This window comes from Triticum aestivum, chromosome 5B, assembly GCF_018294505.1.
Source record: "Triticum aestivum cultivar Chinese Spring chromosome 5B, IWGSC CS RefSeq v2.1, whole genome shotgun sequence".
Taxonomy (NCBI): Eukaryota; Viridiplantae; Streptophyta; class Magnoliopsida; order Poales; family Poaceae; genus Triticum; species Triticum aestivum.
In genome coordinates, this window is record NC_057807.1 from 600878979 (window position 1) to 600898616 (window position 19638).

General features: G+C 41.9%; 2 protein-coding genes and 1 pseudogene across 2 annotated transcripts; all 3 read left to right on the plus strand.

Annotated features, from left to right (window-relative positions):
* Positions 1-10462: 10462 nt before the first annotated feature.
* LOC123115079 (protein app1-like) lies at positions 10463-11007 on the plus strand (annotated as a pseudogene).
* Positions 11008-13973: 2966 nt separating this feature from the next.
* Positions 13974-14684, plus strand: LOC123117097 (protein PELPK1-like). The gene has a single exon (XM_044537934.1). The coding sequence runs from the start codon at positions 14056-14058 to the stop codon at positions 14458-14460; it is 405 nt and encodes a 134-aa protein (XP_044393869.1). The 5' UTR covers positions 13974-14055; the 3' UTR covers positions 14461-14684.
* A 2119-nt stretch (positions 14685-16803) lies between these two features.
* LOC123117098 (protein app1) lies at positions 16804-17676 on the plus strand. The gene has a single exon (XM_044537935.1). The coding sequence runs from the start codon at positions 16899-16901 to the stop codon at positions 17376-17378; it is 480 nt and encodes a 159-aa protein (XP_044393870.1). The 5' UTR covers positions 16804-16898; the 3' UTR covers positions 17379-17676.
* Positions 17677-19638: the final 1962 nt, after the last annotated feature.

Sequence of the window (19638 nt, forward strand, 5' to 3'; positions counted from 1 at the left end):
AAAGCGAACGTCAAGCGTGCATAGAGTTGTATCTGTGGTCGATAGAACTTGAGGGAATATTTGTTCTACCTTTAGCTCCTTGTTGGGTTCGACACTCTTACTTATCGAAAGAGGCTACAATTGATCCCCTACACTTGTGGGTTATCAAGACCTTTTTCTGGCGCCGTTGCTGGGGAGTCATAGCATGGGGTGAATATTCTCGTGTGTGCTTGTTTGCTTTATCACTAAGTAATTTTTATTTTCTGTTCTAGGTTGTTCTCTATCTTTATTTATGCATATGGAACACCAAATACCAAAAAAGGTGTACTTGCTACTCATGGAGATGGGGAACCTCCTAAAACCCTCGATGTTGGTTATGTGAAAAATAGTATGTACTACTTTGATAATCCTGATAAAACCCCATTCAATTATGTTATGGGAGACACGTTGGATCAACGTGAATACTTTAGGGATTATCGCTTGACACAAAAGGGGAAACTATTATGGGATCAAATTCATATGTTGCATTGGTATGCTCAGGAACTATGCTTGAGATATGATTATACTTGTTGCTCTAGGATGAAGTCTGCACACCTTCCCTTTTCATGCAAATTTAATGATAATAAAACCTTGGCTTCTTATGCTAATGGTATATGATTACTATGATGTGGAACAAATAGAAGAATTCGTTGCTTTTATGGGTGCTTATGAAATTGAATCTTTGTTTAAAGATTTTGAAGATTTTGATGATTTAGTTTATAGACCTGAAATTTTTGCTATACTTAAATATTCTTATCAGAATTATGAATACAATTCCGACATTGATGCATTTGTTGAGAAAGTCTCAGTTGTCCAAGAAGAGACAAATATTTTGCAGGAGTCTATGGAAGAAGAAATTGATGAAACTGTGAGCACATTGGATGAAAAAGATGATGAGGAGAGCGAAGGACAAAAGGAGGAAGAGCGGATTAGCTACCCATGTCCACCTTCTAATGAGAGTAACTCTTCAACTCATACATTATTTAATTCCCCTTCGTGCTTATCGAAGGATGATTGCTATGTTGATTGTTATGATCCCGTTGATTCTCTTGAAATATCCCTTTTTGATGATGCTTGATGTGCTTGTGGCCAAGATGCCAATATGAATTATGCTTATGGAGATGAACTTGCTATAGTTCCTTATGTTAAACATGAAATTGTTGCTACTGCACCCACGCATGATAGCCCTATTATCTTTTTGAATTCTCCAAACTACACTATATCAGAGAAGTTTGTGCTTATTAACGATTATATTGATGGGTTGCCTTTTACCGTTGCACATGATGATTTTGATAGATATAATATGCATGTGCTTGCTGCTCCTACTTGCAATTATTATGAGAGAGGAACTATATCTCCACTTCTCTATGTTTCCAATATGATAAAATTGCAAGAAACTGCTTATACTATGCATTGGCCTTTACTTGGTGTGCATGAATTGTTCTTTTATGACATGCCGATGCATAGGAAGAGAGTTAGTCTTTGTTGTTGCATGATATTTGTTACTTTGTGCTCACTACTAAATTACAAATCATTGTTAATTAAAATTGGCTTTGATATACCTTGGGATCCGGGTGGATCCATTACTTGAGCACTACATGCCTAGCTTAATGGCTTTAAAGAAAGCGGTGCCAGGGAGACAACCCAGAAGTTTTAGAGAGTCATTTGTTTTTGTTGTGCTCTTTCATAAAGTTTAAAAACAAAAAAATAAAGAGGGGAACCCAAAACTTTTCAAAAAGGAAAGTGAAAGTGAGAGAGACAAGCATTGTTAAAGTGGGGGAGCTCCTTGAACTTTGTTCATGCTCACGGAAACTTTGTCAATCTTAATTACAGAAAAATTTCATCAAAATTAATTATCCCCTTGTACAATTCCATTGTATTATAAAAATAATGTGCAAGGTTTTGCCTTTAGGATGTTTACAATGCTTGTTGGTTTGTACGGTGTAGGACAGAAACATTGGCTCTAGTGCTCGATTTTACATTGTTTTACTGGAAAGTTAAACGGTTCTGATTCTTTTTTGACTGTCTTGATGTATAAATTGTTTACTTTTCCTAATTTTGGTAGAATTTTTGGAGTACCATAAGTATGGTGGATGTTCAGATTGCTATAGAGTGTTCTGTTTTTGACAGATTCTGTTTGTGATGCATATATAGTTTGCTTGTTTTGATGAAACTATCAATTTATATCAGTGGATTAAGCCATGAAAAAGTTATATTACAGTATACACAATGCAAAAACAAAATATTAATTGGTTTGCAACAGTACTTAGAGTAGTGATTTTCTTTATTATACTAACAGATCTTACCAAGTTTTCTATTGAAGTTTTGTATGGATGAAGTGTTTGATCGTGGAGGTCTCGATATGAGGAAAAGGAAGAGAGGCAAGAGCTCAAGCTTGGGTATGCCCAAGGCACCTCAAGTAAATATTCAAGGAGACTCAAGCGTCTAAGCTTGGGGATGCCCTGGAAGGCATCCCCTCTTTCCTCAACAAGTATCGGTATGTTTTCGGATTCGTTTCGTTCATGCGATATGTGCAAGCCTTGGAGCGTCTTTTGCATTTACTTTTCACTTTTCTTTTATGCACCATGCTGGTATGAGATAGTAATTGCTTGATTTATAGAATGCTCATTGCACTTCACTTAAATCTTTTGAGTATGGCTTTATAGAATGCTTCATGTGCTTCACTTATATCATTTGAAGTTTGGATTGCCTGTTTCTCTTCACATAGAAAACCGCCATTTGTAGAATGCTCTTTTGCTTCACTTATATTCGTTAGAGCGTGGGCATATCTTTTGTAGAAAGAATTAAACTCTCTTGCTTCACTTATATCTATTTAGAGAGATGACAGGAATTGGTCATTCACATGGTTAGTCATAAAATCATACATAAAACTTGTAGATCACTCAATATGATATGTTTGATTCCTTGCAATAGTTTTGCGATATAAAGGTGGTGATATTAGAGTCCTGCGAGTGAGTAGTTGTGAATTAGTATAAATACTTGTGTGGAGCTTTGTGATTTCTGAAGCATGCACGTATGGTGAACCGTTATGTGATGAAGTCGGATCATGATTTATTTATTGATTGTCTTCCTTATGAGTGGCGGTCGGGGACGAGCGATGGTCTTTTCCTACCAATCTATCCCCCTAGGAGCATGCACGTAGTACTTTGTTTCGATGACTAATAGATTTTTGCAATAAGTATGTGAGTTCTTTATGACTAATGTTGAGTCCATGGATTATACGCACTCTCACCCTTCCATCATTGCTAGCCTCTTCGGTACCGTGCATTACCCTTTCTCACCTTGAGAGTCGGTGCAAACTTCACCAGTGCATCCAAACCCCGTGATACGATACGCTCTATCACACATAAGCATCCTTATATCTTCCTCAAAACAGCCACCATACGTACCTATCATGGCATTTCCATAGCCATTCCGAGATATATTGCCATGCAACTTCCATCATCATCATATACATGACTTGACCATTCATTGTCATATTGCTTTGCATGATCGTAAGATAGCTAGCATGATGTTTTCGTGGCTTGTCCATTTTTTTGATATCATTGCTACGCTAGATCATTGCACATCCCGGTACACCACCGGAGGCATTCATATAGAGTCATATGTTTGTTCTAGATATCGAGTTGTAGTCCATGAGTTGTAAGTAAATAAAAGTGTGATGATTATCATTATTAGAACATTACCCCAGTGAGGAAAGGATGATGGAGACTATGATTCCCCCACAAGTCGGGATAAGTCTCCAGACTCTGTAAAAAAAGAGGCCAAAGAAGCTTAAATAAAAAAAGGGGGGCCAAAGAAGCCCACCAAAAAAATAAAAAAATAAAAATGAGGGAAAAAATGAGAGAAAAAGAGAGAAGGGGCAATGTTACTATCCTTTTACCACACTTGTGCTTCAAAGTAGCACCATGTTCTTCATAGAGAGAGTCTCCTATGCTTTCACTTTCATATACTAGTGGGAATTTTTCATTATAGAACTTGGCTTGTATATTCTGATGATGGGATTCCTCAAACGCCCGAGGTCTTCATGAGCAAGCAAGTTGGATGCACACCCACTTAGTTTCCAGTTTGAGCTTTCATACACTTATAGCTCTAGTGCATCCATTGCATGGCAATCCCTACTCCTCGCATTGACATCAATTGATGGGCATCTCCATAGCCCGTTGTTAGCCGCGTCAATGTGAGACTTTCTCCCTTTTTGTCTTCTCCACACAACCTCCACCATCATATTCTATTCCACCTATAGTGCTATGTCCATGGCTCACCCTCATGTATTGCGTGAAAGTTGAAAAGGTTTGAGAACATCAAAAGTACGAAACAATTGCTTGGCTTGTCATCGGGGTTGTGCATGATTTGAATATTTTGTGTGATGAAGAGGGAGCATAGCCAGACTATATGATTTTGTAGGGATAACTTTCTTTGGCCATGTTGTTTTGAAAAGACATGATTGCTTTATTAGTACGCTCGAAGTATTATTGTTTTTATGTCAAATGATAGACTATTGCCTTGAATCACTCATGTCTTAATATTCATGCCATGATTAGATTACATGATCAAGATTAGCTAGCATTCCACATCAAAAATTATCTTTTTTATCATTTACCTACTCGAGGACGAGCAGGAATTAAGCTTGGGGATGCTGATACGTCTCCGTCGTATATATCTATAATTTTTTATTGTTCCATGCCAATATTTTACAACTTTCATATACTTTTCGCAACTTTTTATATTACTTTTGGGACTAACATATTGATCCAGTGCCTAGTGCCACTTCCTGTTTGTTGCATGTTTTATGCTTCGCAGAAACCCCATATCAAATAGAGTCCAAAATCGGATAAAAATGTACGGAGATCATTTTTGGAATATTTATGATTTTTGGGAAGAAAAACGAACACGAGACGGTGCCCGAGGGGGCCACGAGGCAGGGGGCGCGCCCCAAGGGGGCAAGCATGCCCCTGACCCTCGTGGGCACCTCGTTAGGCGGTTGACACTCTTATTTTGCCGCAAGAAAGCTAATTTTCAGAGAAAAATCTGGGGGAAGGTTTCAATCCAATCCGAGTTACGGATCTCCAGATATATAAGCAACGGTGAAAGGGTAGACTCAGGGAACGAAGAAACAGAGAGAGACAGAGAGACAGATCCAATCTCGGAGGGGCTCTCGCCCCTCCCATGCCATGGGAGCCAAGGACCAGAGGGGAAACCCTTCTCCAATCTAGGGAGAAGGTCAAGGAAGAAGAAGAGGGGCTCTCTCCCCCTTGCTTCTGGTGGCGCCGGAACACCGCCGGGGGCTATCATCATCACCGCGATCTACACCAACACCTCCATCATCTTCACCAACATCTCCATCACCTTCCCCCATCTATATTCAGCGGTCCACTCTCCCGCAACCCGCTTTACCCTCTACTTGAACATGGTGTTTTATGCTTCATATTATTATCCAATGATGTGTTGCTATCCTATGATGTCTGAGTAGATTTTCGTTGTCCAACCGGTGATTGATGAATTGCTATTATTGATTTAATTTTCTTGTGGTTATGGTGCTGTCCTATTGTGCCCTCCGTGTTGCGCAAGCATGAGGGATTCCTGTTGTAGGGTGTTGCAATACGTTCATGATTCGCTTATAGTGGGTTGCTTGAGTGACAGAAGCATAAACCCGAGTAAGGGGGTTGTGGCGTATGGGATAAAGAGGACTTGATGCTTTAATGCTATGGTTGGGTTTTACCTTAATGATCTTTAGTAGTTGCGGATGCTTGCTAGAGTTCCAATCATAAGTGCATATGATCCAAGAAGAGAAAGTATGTTAGCTTATGCCTCTCCCACATAAAACTTGCTATCGGTCTGGTAAAGTAGTCAATTGCTTAGGGACAATTTCACAACTCCTACCACCACTTTTCCACACTCGCTATATTTACTTTATTGCTTCTTTATCTAAACAGCCCCTACTTTTTATTTACGTGTTCTTTATTATCTTGCAAACCTATCCAACTACACCTACAAAGTCCTTCTAGTTTCATACTTGTTCTAGGTAAAGCGAACGTCAAGCGTGCGCAGAGTTGTATCTGTGGTCGATAGAACTTGAGGGAATATTTGTTCTACCTTTAGCTCCTCGTTGGGTTCGACACTCTTACTTATCGAAAGAGGCTACAATTGATCCCCTACACTTGTGGGTTATCAGTCAGCATAGCCAAGAACAACCTCATCTACCCTAGTTTGTATGTGTCGAGTGGTAACGTGTCGTGTCGACACTTTGGTCAAGGTTGCCTAGGGTCACCCTTTTGGGTCAACATAGCCAAGAGCAACCCCATCTACCCTAGTCGGTATGTGTCGAGTGGTAACGCCTCTTGTTGACACTTTGCTCAAGGTTGCCTAGGGTGACAACTAAGTTGAATTGAATAGTAGAACAACTAAATTGAATAGTAGAACAACTAAATTAAATTAAAATCAAATTGATAGTAGAACAATTAAATTTAAAATATTTTTATAATGTAAAATTATTTAAAATTCTTTGCAGGGTCTGCTCAATGCAGTCACAACAATCTTTCCAAGCTGCCCTCATAGGTACTGCTTGAGGCACATTTATGCCAACTTTTAGAGAGCAGGATTCAGAGGAGAAGACTTAAAGAAATGCATGTATGCAGCTGCATATGCTTACACTGAACATCACTTTCAATTGGCCATGGAGAGCATGAAGGTTGAGTGCAAGGCTGCCTGGGAGTGGATGTCAAGGATTCCTCCCAAAGCTTGGTCAAGTCATGCAATGGATACTAACTGCAAAACTGATCTGGTGGTCAATACAAGTCTAAACAGCTACCAGAGGACCATGTACATGTGTTCTTCAAAAAGGCTATGTACATGGAGTCATACAAGCCTATAATTTACCCAGTTCCTAGTCCTGATTCTTGGGTGAAAACTGCTACTCCTGACATTGATCCACCTCAGTTCAAAGAAGACAAGAAGGGACCAACAGAAGAGAAAAGGAAGAAAGGAAGGTTTGAGCCTCCTCAAGCTAAGAAGACATCAAGGATGGCTACTACAACTTGTAGTAACTGCAAGTTGCAGGGCCACAAATACACAAGTTGTGGAAAGCCATTGAGGCCTGATATGCAAATTAGAAAGAACAAGCACATGGTATGCTCTTTTTCACTTCCTTCTCGGTCTCATCATTAATTAATTATCACTGAAATTTATCCCACAAAAAAATTGCAGGAAAACAGGACAGCCCATGCATGGTAGCAAGGTGAAAGCTCAACATCTGGTACAACAACTCCTAGAGGTGCAAGCTCTATATCTACTTCAAGGGGTTCAACTGTTGCTGCTTCAAGGGGTAACTCTACTAGAGCTGCTGCTGCATCTGCTAGAGCTGCTGCTACATCTGCTAGAGCTGCAAATTCTTCTCCTTCTGGTGCTGGTAGTGCTGCTGCAAAAAGAGGTGCAAGAAGTTTCAATCCTCCAAGAACTACTGCAGAAGCTTCATCTAGCCAGCCAATAGGAAATAGGCCAAGAAGGACAAAATACATGAGCAAAAGGATGGAGGGGTACTTCTATGCTAGTGGGAACTACTGAGAGTTCTTGTTTGACTATGTATCAAAGTGCATGTGTGCTCCATCAGGCACTAGAGCCGTAAATATTGAACTTATGTACTTCTGTTGAACCTATGTATGGCACTAAGAACTGCTGCCTGCTATGTTGAACCTATGTATGGATGTTGGTTTTATGCTATGAGGAACTGCTATCCATAATTCTTGTGTACTGCTATGTTGGCTAGCATATATCTATCTATCTATAATTCTGTGCTTGCACTGTTCTATCTAAAGTTTGCCTGATCATAACATTCTGTGCACAATAATCATGCAATATATTTACTGTCTACTACTATATTGTTTGCCTGATCATCACATTCTGTGCTGTGCACAGTAATCATGTCATAAGTTTCCTTCTAAAATCATGCCATAAATTGTTGGTGTCTATGATCACATTCTGTGCACAACAATTTGACTATCACACCAGTTTCACCTCATATAAAAATAATACAAAAGACTGTACTGCAAATTCAGTTCAAATTCATGCCATAAGTTCAAATTTTAGACTTCGAGGTAAACTGGATAATTCGGTACAAATTAAACCATTACAATAGTAGAAATTCAGTTGACATTCATGCCATAAGTTCAAATTCTAGACTTGGACATAAACTGGATAATTCAGTGCAACATAGCACAATTACAGCAGTTCAATACCACATTACATAATTAAAATTCATCACAGATCTCCTTCAACTTCTTGATCTTGTCCTTGTAGCCATGCTTCTGTTTTAGCAAGTCAGAAATGATGTACTCTAGCTTTTTCTTCTCTTCCTTTAGTTGTTCTCTCTCTAGAACAAGCTTGTCCCTCTCCTTCTCTGGCTTTGCCCTGAGCAAGTGATGTAGATTTGTGCAACCATGGTTTGCCAACTTCTTCTCAATCTCCTCTTTCAGATCATTGAGAGCCAACCTAGCATTGCCCAGCTGAGTAATAGCATCCTCCTTGTCAGCCACCATTTTGCAAAATCATGTTTGAAAAATCTCAGCTCTTCCTCCATCTTCCTCTTTTCTCCAACTACTTTGAAATTTTCTCAGCATACTCAACATTATCTCTCAGCCTGTCCTTCTTTATTTGTCATACATGCTCCACAATTCAGTTAGGCAGAACTGCATACCCACAGACCAGTCAGGGTCTATCCACTCCAGATGACTGCACTTTAGTTCTGCCTAAAATTCAAAAAAAATACCAATCATAATTCAAAAAAGCTTATGAAATTAATATAATTATTGTCAACAATTATAGACTAAATATAACTACAACTATATTATTGTCAACAATTATAGACTAAATATAACTACAACTATATTATTGTCAACAATTATAGACTAAATATAACTACAACTATATTATTGTCAACAATTAATATAATTATTGTCAATAATTATAACTACAACTATATTATTTCCACCTGATTATTCAATAGAGCATAATTTCCTACTAGCATTTACAATTGTGTGCACTACTAAATTATTTGGACAAAATTACACTACCGCCTAAGCATAATTTCCTACTGGCAGAGCGGCATTTCCTACTGGCAGAGCATAACCACTATCTACAACAGTGGGCAGTAACAATTCTTTGCACTACTAAGTCAGAGCATATCAGAGCATAATTTCCTTGTGGCAACTGAATGGAGCAGAAACTAACTAATTACATTACTAAGCAACATACCTTCTCCTCAGCACAAGCAAGAAAACGCCGGCCAGTGTCAGTAGAATCAAATGCAACTAGCCTCAGGCAAGGCTCTCGATGCAGACAGCGAGAGGAGAGCTCATGAGCAATGCCACTCCATTCATAGCATGGGATAGTCCTAGGAAGCTAAAAACCCAACAGGTTGAACAAATCAGCGAGCTGGTAACAAATCCCCAATTGAAGAACCCTAACCCTAACCCTAAATGCTGGAATCCCAAAATGAACGTACCTGGCTAGTCACTGAGTCGTCGTCCGAAAAAGAGCTTGACCTTGACCCCTCACTCCAAGAAACCATGGCGGAGCGGCGGACGGCGGCGAGACAACGGTGGTGGCGCCGGCGGTCGTCGAGGTCGAGACAGAGCGAGCGGTGTGGTCTGGTGCGGTCTGGTCGGACCACGACCCGCGCGGGCCACCTAATACACCGGCAGCGAAACGGCCGTCACCCGCCGTCTAACGTCGCCCGTCAGCCCGCGCCACGTCGACCCGACAGGTGGGTCCCACCTGTCGATTTCGCTGTTTCCGTGGCTAAAACAGTCAGTTAGTGCTCCGCGTTACCGATTAGTCTCAAAACTGGTGGCATTTTTCTACATGTCTTAAATCTGGTACTGACCTGTGACCCTAGCCCCAAGTGTGGTGGTTTTAGGTAAATAACTCGAATAATTACGTATAACAGGGCGGTGTATGCCGAGGTGGACGGCAACATTTTACAGCAGCAAAATTAGCAATGCACGGGCAAAATATACCTTGACACGCTGAAACAGCAATGTGGCAAAGCAGTAGAACACCAGAGCAGCCCCGCCAACTCCACACCAATACGCGGGAAATTCGAACCATGCAGGTGCATCCACTTTCCGGTCTTCCACGGCTGATCTATCTCGTGCCTCAGTCGAGCAAACATTTTCATTTCGTTTTAACACGCTGGCACTTCGACTACCAATCGTAGCCAAAGAAACATGTGTTGGCCACTACTATGTGAGTCTGGCCAACAACCGATCTAATGCCTTGGTTAAGGCTATAAATTGCCTCGTATTGACCCATGTTCTTGCATCCCAACTCGCAACAAAGCAAAAGAGCAAGAGCAGCCTTGCAATCACTACCCAGGCACGACGCTAAACAGTCTCAAAGAAACTACTTACTAGCTAGCACCTGAGCAATGGCTTCCAAAGCGAGCTTGTTGGCCATGATCATGGCGTGCACGCTCCTCGGCGGCCACACGTGCCACGGCGCACGCCACTTGGCCGACGCCACCCCGACGGCTGTGCCCCACCCGCTGCGGCTGCTGTCCCTGGCCTCCCGGCCGTGCCTACCATGCCAACCCTGCCACCGATGCTGGCTGTGCCAACGGTTCCGGCCGTGATAGTACCAGCAATGCCGACGGTGCCTGCGCTGACCGTGCCGCAGGTGACACTGCCTCCTATGCCTGCTGTTCCTTCCATGCCCAGGGTGGCAATGCCTCCGATGCTGGCCATCGTCATGCCCAAGGTGACCATGGCGCCGATGCCCGCCGTCGTTGTGCCTAAGGTGACGGTGCCACCGATGCCCGCCATTCCTTCAATGCCCAAGGTGACACTGCCGCCGATGCCTTCTATCCCAACCGTCAACATGCCTATGCCGTTCCTGGCGCCGCCTCCATCAGCACAGGTGTGCCATGTGCATGGTGTTGCATTGACAGTGTCGCGTTCTTCATGTTCAATCTAGCTCAAGATCACTCGCCTGCTCTTGTGTGAAATATTTGTGTTCGCCATTTATGTTTTGCATTTCAAGTATCAGATGTCAGGTAGTGGGTTGATTTTCTTTTTATGGGCTGTCCCAATACATATACAGTATGTATTTATACTAGCAAACATGTCCGTGTGTTGCAACGGAAGGAAAAAAAAGGCATCGCTCATGCACACACCTGACGACATCAGCAAATTCCTTTAAATCTTTCACGGTACTACATGAAAAACAACATGGTAAATGGTGTTGCACAATAAAATAAGTATGACATGTTTTTTTAAGTGTACTCAAGGTGTTTTCAATTTATTTGACAAGCAAAATATCTATCTAGTTCCCTAAAAAAATATCTATCTAGTTGCCGCTACCTGTTTATGCCTTTTTTGACGTACTCCTCGGCGATGCCCAACAAGTATTACATTAGGATGAAAATAGCAAAGTACATTTTTAAATTCACAAACATTTTCTATAAATTCTTGAACAAGTTTTAAATTGGCATTACAAATTCATGAACAATTTTTGAATTGGCGTTACAATTCATGAACAATTTTTTAATCGACAAGCATATTTTGAGTCGGCAAATATTTTTTGAATTGATAAAAAAATTATGAACCGGCCCATTTCTTTTAATCGATGAACATTTGTGAAATGGTGAACTTTTTTTGAAAAGCATGAACATTTTTTGAATCAATGAACTTCTTTTGTAATTCACGATCATTTTTTGGGTTTCTTGAAAATTTAGAAAATTCATGAATTTTTTGGAATTCATGGAGATTTGGTTCAATTCACAAACATTTTCTGGATATACAAATAGTTTTATCTGAATCGTGAACATTGCTTTTAATCGACAAACATTTTATGACTTCGGTAATATTTTTTTTCATAAATTCACAAAAAAAACTGAAAGTTGAAAGTTTTTGGAAATTAAAAATTGTTTCAAATAAGAAAATATAAGAAGAGAAAAGAAAAATAAAATAACAAAAAAAACCGGAATAAAGAACAAAGGGCGTCCAGACTCGCTCATGGGCCCAATAGGGCGCGCTGGCTCTTAGGTGTTCATGATTTATGATCTAAAAAAGAAAGGTGCTCACGATTTATAAAGGAGGAAAGGGAGGAAAAGGGGAGCTAGGTGGGATCAAACCTGAGTTTCACTGGTGGTGAGAGAAGCTCTAGCCAGTGCACTACTTGCCAACTTGTGATATCATGGATTGCTACTAATTGAATCAACGAAAAGCGCCTTCACAGGGAAAAATGACTCCTTTTTTCACTTTGGATGTCATGGTGGGTAATTTATGCCAACTTTAGGGGTAATTTTGATGACGTACGGCCAGAAGCAATAGTTTCTTTATTATTAGATAAAGATTCTATCATTGTTATATTGGTGGAGGGATAAAAACTTCAAGATCCGTGGAAAGTGTATTTCACATCAATAACCTGCAGCTAAAACATCTTCACAATCTTATATCATCCAAAGTCTATTAGCAAATATTGGTTCTCTCTTCTTATCACGTCTCACCTACCACATGATCTCTCTTCTCCGGATCCTTCTCCCTCCCTGGTCCATTAGCGACAACTCTAGGGCTTGTTGGAGAGGAGGCCGCTAGCTTTTCCCCTTGACCCGTTGGCGCTGCTGCGGGATCCTTGGCCTCCGCTAGCCGCTGTGATGCTGGGAGGGTGGGATAACCCCGGATCTAAATATCCTTGTCCGTGTTCTGTAGGATTTTTGAGTTCTTCAACGCCGGTGAAGTTGGGGCAAAGATGTCTGGGTCGGGCTGGATGACATTTCCGGCGATGGATCGGGACCGGAGGTGAGGATTGGGAGCAAGGGTGGAGGGCTGGAGGCCGACGAGGGTCCGGGCGCGGGAATGGTTGAAGGGTGGCAGGAGGAGGAGGAAGGATTTGGTAGATTTTGTGCAATTTGGGGTGGGGTCGAGCTGTCGGGTCCGACATGGCGAGTGTGCCCGGGCACCCCCATATCCGCCCCATATTTGGGCTGGATATGTGGGGTGCCGGTCAGCCCGGACGTTTGAGGGTTGTTTGAGAGGCCTGTCTGGGTCAAAAAATCGTGCCCGGGCGTTTGAGATGGGTTTGAGAGGTCCGGGAGTAGATGCTCTTACACCGTGACATGCCATTGGATCCCTGTCCATATTTTACACCTACAACTATCAATATCCAAAGTATTTTAGCACCTGTTCTAAAATAATAGTAGTTGCAGGTTGTTCTAAGTCAAACATTTTTAAATTGACCAATCTTCGAAAAATATTGCAAAGATATACGATAAAAAATGTATAATATGAAAAAATATTTCATAATATCCTAATAATGGAAAATATGGTATTGTAGATGTCGACATGTTTCTATATATATAAGACTTGGTCAAAAGTAATAAAGTTTGACTCAAGACAAATGTAAAACTTCCGTTATGATCTAACCATACAAATGCATGAATCACCCTGTTAATTCTAGCTAACTACTCCACAACAGCATGAGGCCAGCAATTTAGATCTTCAGTTGAAATAGATGGGACAGCAATTTGGATCTTCAGTTGAAATAGAACAGAGGGTGACGCAGAGAAGCACAACAGCAGGGGCATGACACAGAGACGACGGAGCTCTGCTGAAACCTGAATGCCGCCACTAAGTAGCAAATTAGCAAACGCACGGGCCACGAGCTGACGGGCAAAAAAATATGCGAGCGGGATGGTGGAAAGGAGCAGGACAGAAGAGCAGCACCACCGGCTCTACACCAAAAACACAGAAAATTCGAACCATGCAGACGCATCCACTTTCCTTTTGGATTAACACGCTGGCGTCTGGATTACCAACCCAACCGTCGCTATGTTGGACACGATAATGTGAGTCTGGTCCAACAACCGATCTGATTCTGATCACTTCGCTAAGGCTATATATTGCCTTTTACCGAGCCATGTTTCTGCATCCCAGCACACAACAGAGCAAGCGCAGCCAGCCTTGCAATCACCACCCAGTCTCAAAGAAACTAGTACTCCGTACGAGTAGCTAGCACTGAGCAATGGCTTCGAACACGAGCTTGCTGGCCGTGATCATGGCGTGCACGCTCCTACTCACCGGGCACACGTGCCACGGCGCACGCCACTTGGCCGACACGACTCCGGCGGCTGCCCCTGCCGCTGCTGTACCTAGCATGCCTGCCGTGCCGACCCTGCCTGCCGTGCCCACTGAAACGGTCACCCTGCTGCCACCAATGCCGGCGGTCACCCTGCCCACCGTGCCGCAAGTGACGCTGCCGCCCATGCCTTCCGTCGTCGTGCCTAAGGCAGTGCTGCCGCCCATGCCCAAGGTGACCATGGCGCCGATGCCCGCTATTGTCGTACCAAAGGTGACACTGCCGCCAATGCCGTTCGTCCCGAATGTGAACATGCCCATGCCGTTCCTGGCGCCACCTCCGTCTGTGTAGGCGACTCGGTGCGGCGGCCTTGATGCGGGAGTGGCCACAACCCATATTTTCTTACATGCAGGCACTACATTTTCTTTACGCCTCCATAATTTTCTTACATGGAACTATTTACTTTTTTTTTTGAATTGTTTGGATTGCTTATCATATATGTCACGTGGTAGAACTCTTTACATTTTGATGTGATGTGTATCAGTTGTTCATATACCAATTTGTTTAAGCCCTCATATCTTTATTGTTGGTGTTTCTTGAATTTTGACGGTTGTTCCATTGCACATAATCGTGTTTTTGTACGCAATCTTTGCCTTTTAAGGCCAAAAATGACAGATGTTTGTTTTTTCACAAGGAATGTCAAAAACTTTCGACCTCTACCTACTCGAATGCATATAACCATAAATTTATTAAAATAGATACAAGACAACATGGATATATCATCTGCTTGCAAGCAGAGTACATGGAGAAGACAACAATGGCGGAATCACAACAAAGACGAGATAAAAAAACACATACAACTAAGTCGGCATTCTTCCGGCAAAGCCTTCAAGGAGATATGCCCTCGTGCCGATGTCAAGAAGTGTAACCTATGAAAGCCATGATGGGAATTTTCATTATAGATGCAGGGTCCAACTATTAGACTAGAACATCAAGAGAAGAGACAATACATTCAACAACAAAATGATGGAAATAGCATCGTTGGCGTATCAAGCACAATGATAGATGCACATACGATCCCGTAATAAAAAGAAAGATGTAAAGAGTTTCGAGGATGCAGTATTAAACATAGTCGGGATATACACGACCAGTAGCAACATGTGGAGATATGCGCTAAAAACAACAAGCAGATACAATTCAAATGCCTTCTTTACAATTAGTTCACACCATCAAAATATTGTACATTTTCTTAACAACATCAAGGAGCTAACATCCTCACATTTTTAAGAATTCATGCACCAAGTAAAAAATCCAGGAAAGACACAATATTTACTAAACTTAAAGATTTTAGATAGCCATGTGGGATGCGCACCACAAGGGGTGAGATCTGATATCGTTGAATCCACCGTGGGATGAGGGTGTACCCCTTGTATGACAGGTTGTGTACCGTTGCTTCATTACCGGGCCGCTGAAGAAGAAGATGATAATGACGATGGGTACACAAATGGGATCTGGGATGGGTTGTGAAACCATCATTCCACACGACACCGTCTCCGCACCCAAGACGCCGCTGCCAAGACTACGTAACAGTAGCAAAAAAGATGAAAAATACCCTATGTAAAGATTTGGGGTTATCTTGTCTCCTGCGGCTAGAAGACCGCCGAAAATGAAGCAAACCAACGTATATGTAGGTGGAGGACACTTGCCTTTAATGATTTCAGGCTCTACGTCTAAGGGTGGCGAACTCGTAGAACCAGTGCATATTTGATCTTCTGTAGTTCTTTCACCGCATTCTTTGAGTAACTACTCAATGTAGCAATTATTTTTTATTTGGTTATGTTTGTTCTCTTAGTTGGTCCACTCAGTTTGTTGTGAGTCATGTTGGCAACCCCCGACTATCCATCTGAACATGAAAAGGAGATAATTTGACGGCCATCATCAGAGTATGTGGTGGATAGGTCGGACTGAAACAAGCTTGGGTGGTTGGGCTAAGAATGTACTTCCTCCGTCCCAAAATAAGTGTCTTAACTTTGGTACAACTTTAGTACAAAGTTGTATTAAGGTTAAGACACTTATTTTGAGACGGGGGAGTACAAAGACAAGCTGATATATCACGGTATAGCTGCCATGCGGGCAAGTGTCCTCCACCTACATATATGCTGGTTTGCCTCATTGTCGAACTATATGCAATTTGTATCCAAGTTTTTTGTGCAATTTAACTTATTTTTATTTGAGTTTATTTCTTGTTTTAGAGTAAGTAATATCAATGCCCTTATTTCGTTCCTCCATAGAAAATTTTATGTTTACATTTTCTTAAAATTTTGAATTTTATTAATTAAGTTTTTGTTAATTTGAAAAGGTGACTGGTCCCGAAAAGAATCAGACAGGATGTAATTAAATCTTCCTGCTTAAAAAAAAAGCAAAGCACATCCAAATGCATGCCGTGGAGCCGCGTTAGTATTTTTATTTGACAGAATTAGGAAAGTTGAGCCCAGCTCCAGCTCCTCACCTAAACACATGGAATTTGAGCCATCCATGCATTTTTCTCACCAACGTACACACAATTCTGATTACCAACCATGGTTCCATAGAAGTTGTGCTGCCTACCACGATGAGTCTGGCCAACGACCAATCTAAGCAAGCCATCACCTGGGCTATAAAACTGACACGCATTGACATCGGTTCTTCCATCGCAACAGAGGAAAAACATCTTGCAGTTGCTTCCCAGTTTAGATACACGACAGTAAGCCATCTCAGACGAACTCTAGCTAGGAGCTTCCTAGCTAGCTATGGCTTCCACGGCGAGCTTCTTGGCCGCGATCATGGTGTGCGCGGTCCTCTCCAGCAACACGTGCCATGGCACACGCAACTTGGCCGACACTACTCCTCCGGCTTCCCCTACCGCTGCTCCTGTCCCTGGCATCCCAGCGGTGCCGACCTTGCCGGCAGTGCCCACGGTGCCGGCCGTGACTGTGCCGCAGGTGACACTGCCGCCTATGCCGGCTGTGCCTGTTCCCACGGTGCCAGCTGTGACCGTGCCACCTATGTCAACCATGCCCACCGTGCCGCAGGTGACACTGCCGCCTTTGCCGGTTGTTCCTTCCGTGCCCAAGATGACGATGCCCCCGATGCCTTCCATTGTCGTGCCAAAGTTGACCATGCCGCCGATGCCCGCAATTGTTGTGCCGAAGGTGACAATGCCGCAGATACCTGCCATCCCGAGCATCAATGTGCCTATGCCGTTTCTGGCGCCGCCTCCGTCTGCATAGGCGCCTCTCAGCACACACGACGGTTCTTTTGCCATGTCGATACTTGGCGCACTTCATGTTGCAATGGCTACATCACTGTGGTTGTTACTGCTACCACAGAGTATTTGTTCTTTTCAAGTGTATGTCTTACATTTTAAGCCTTAGGTTTTTTAATTCTGTATACACGTCGACATATGTATTGTTAGTTTCCATTGATGGTTGAGGTTGTCCCATTGTAGGTATGCAACATTTCTACGTGTATATGTTACATTTACATCACATTCTCATCATATTTATCTATAGTATTTTTACTATTGTACATCAAAGTAATTGACGGGGAATGGTACATTGTTTCTCTTCTTCCGGGCCTATAAAAGTCGGCAACATACAAAATCTGAAGGAAAATATAAACACCTGACAAATAAACAAATACTATGTTTTTAATCAAACTCCAATCATTGTGTGATTAATCTGATTGCCAGGTGGTCTCCTAACCATCCAACCCCATGTCGTGTCACTTTTTCCGTCGTAAATGTTTGACCCTTTCCTTTCAGTTTACAATACGAAACTTTGTTAATTATGCATTTATGTAACTAAAGTTGCCTGGAACTCTAGGTTTTACAATCTGTAATTTGGCTGACCGATAAACGTCTCAGCGGCCTCCTCCTTCAAAAAAAGGCCTATGGTTCTTCTACCTCCTGCCGGCGCTACCGTCAGTCCGCCTCGTCTCCGTTTTCCGATGTTTCTTTGAGTTTTGTTAAGGTTTATGTCATACTCAGGAAGTCGAGACAGCGGTGGCTCCGAGAAGGTGGAGTAAGATTCTCCCCATCTAGCCCTCGTCTAGGTGTTGCGCCTAGCATCGTCGGTGGGCATGTGGAGGTGTGTCTAAGGTGGATCTGTCCTTGGTGGGTTTGCTCAGATCAGGTCGTAGTTCGTCTATGCTCATGTGTCTTCGGGTTGGATCCCTCTGTCCTACATTACTCTTCAACAGCGGCGGTTGTTGTTCTACTACACTGGTCCTATAGGGCATTAGTACGATGACTTCCCAATTTTCTACTACAACACGTTTTGTTCGGCTCCGGCGAGGGAGGGTGATGACAGTGGGGCGCCTTCGGCTAACTTCAGTGCTTGTAGTCGTCGCTAGGTGGTCTACAGATCTGGTTGTAATTTTTATTATTTGTGGTGTTCATTGTAATGTCATGATTGAAGAATTGATCGAATTTTTTCCTGCAAAAGAAACTTCAATTCTTTAGTCACCTTAGAAAATATCAAATTTGGTCATCTTTAAAAAAAATATAAGATGCACTTGAATGTTCACATTTTCCAATGCAGGACTTTGACTATACTACTTGCTTGTAATATGCCTATAATAGTAAAAATGATATCCCCTCTATCCCCAAATGTAGGTTCTATTTGGATTTCTTTTAGGTCAAATTACTAAGTGTATAGGAAAAGTTTGACTAAGTTCATAAAAAATATCAGTATCTACAATATCGGAAATAATTTGCTACCCATGACGGTAGCTATGCACATCCCCAATGTTCATCTCTAATTAGTTTGGTAAATTATTTTGGACTATGAAAATAACTCTATAACAAAAATATCGTGACTTAATTTGGACCAGCCAGGCAAGCAAACAGGTAATTATGCCAAAAAAGACTGGGAAGTGAGATCATGCCCTTTCTACACGATGAAAAGGCACAGTTAAAAAGGTACTAAAAAGACAAAGAAAAGTGAGAAAAGTCATTTCTATACAACAAAGATGTACTTGTGCCAATGCCATAAGAAACTCGTCACCTCGTATATCAAAAAAGGCACTTATATCAAACGGTGTGTAGCTGTCACCATCGTGCGTATAGCTACCACCATGCGTAATTAAGCGCCTCCCTCTACAATATTAAGTAAGTTTACTTTGAAAATATAGTTCATGGTGTATCTATTGGTATTTCAGTTGCTGGTATATTCTATAAATTTAGTCAAAGTTAAGAAAGTTTGACTTAAAGGCCATCCAGATAGGATATACATTTAGGGATGTATAGAGTATATAACATAAAGTTTTTCAAGATAAACACAACAATATTATTCCTAAAACAAAAAAGATATTATTCTTAGATGCCGAATCCATATGTTTACATACTTACTAGTGGTCAAAATTCCTAAAAGTCGACTGCATGCACAATTACATGCCTTTATATCCTTAGACGAAGAGAGTATATATTTTGGACCCTGATAAGTGTCACACGCACTGGCGGAGGGCTCCGGTGGGCAGGGTATGGCACCC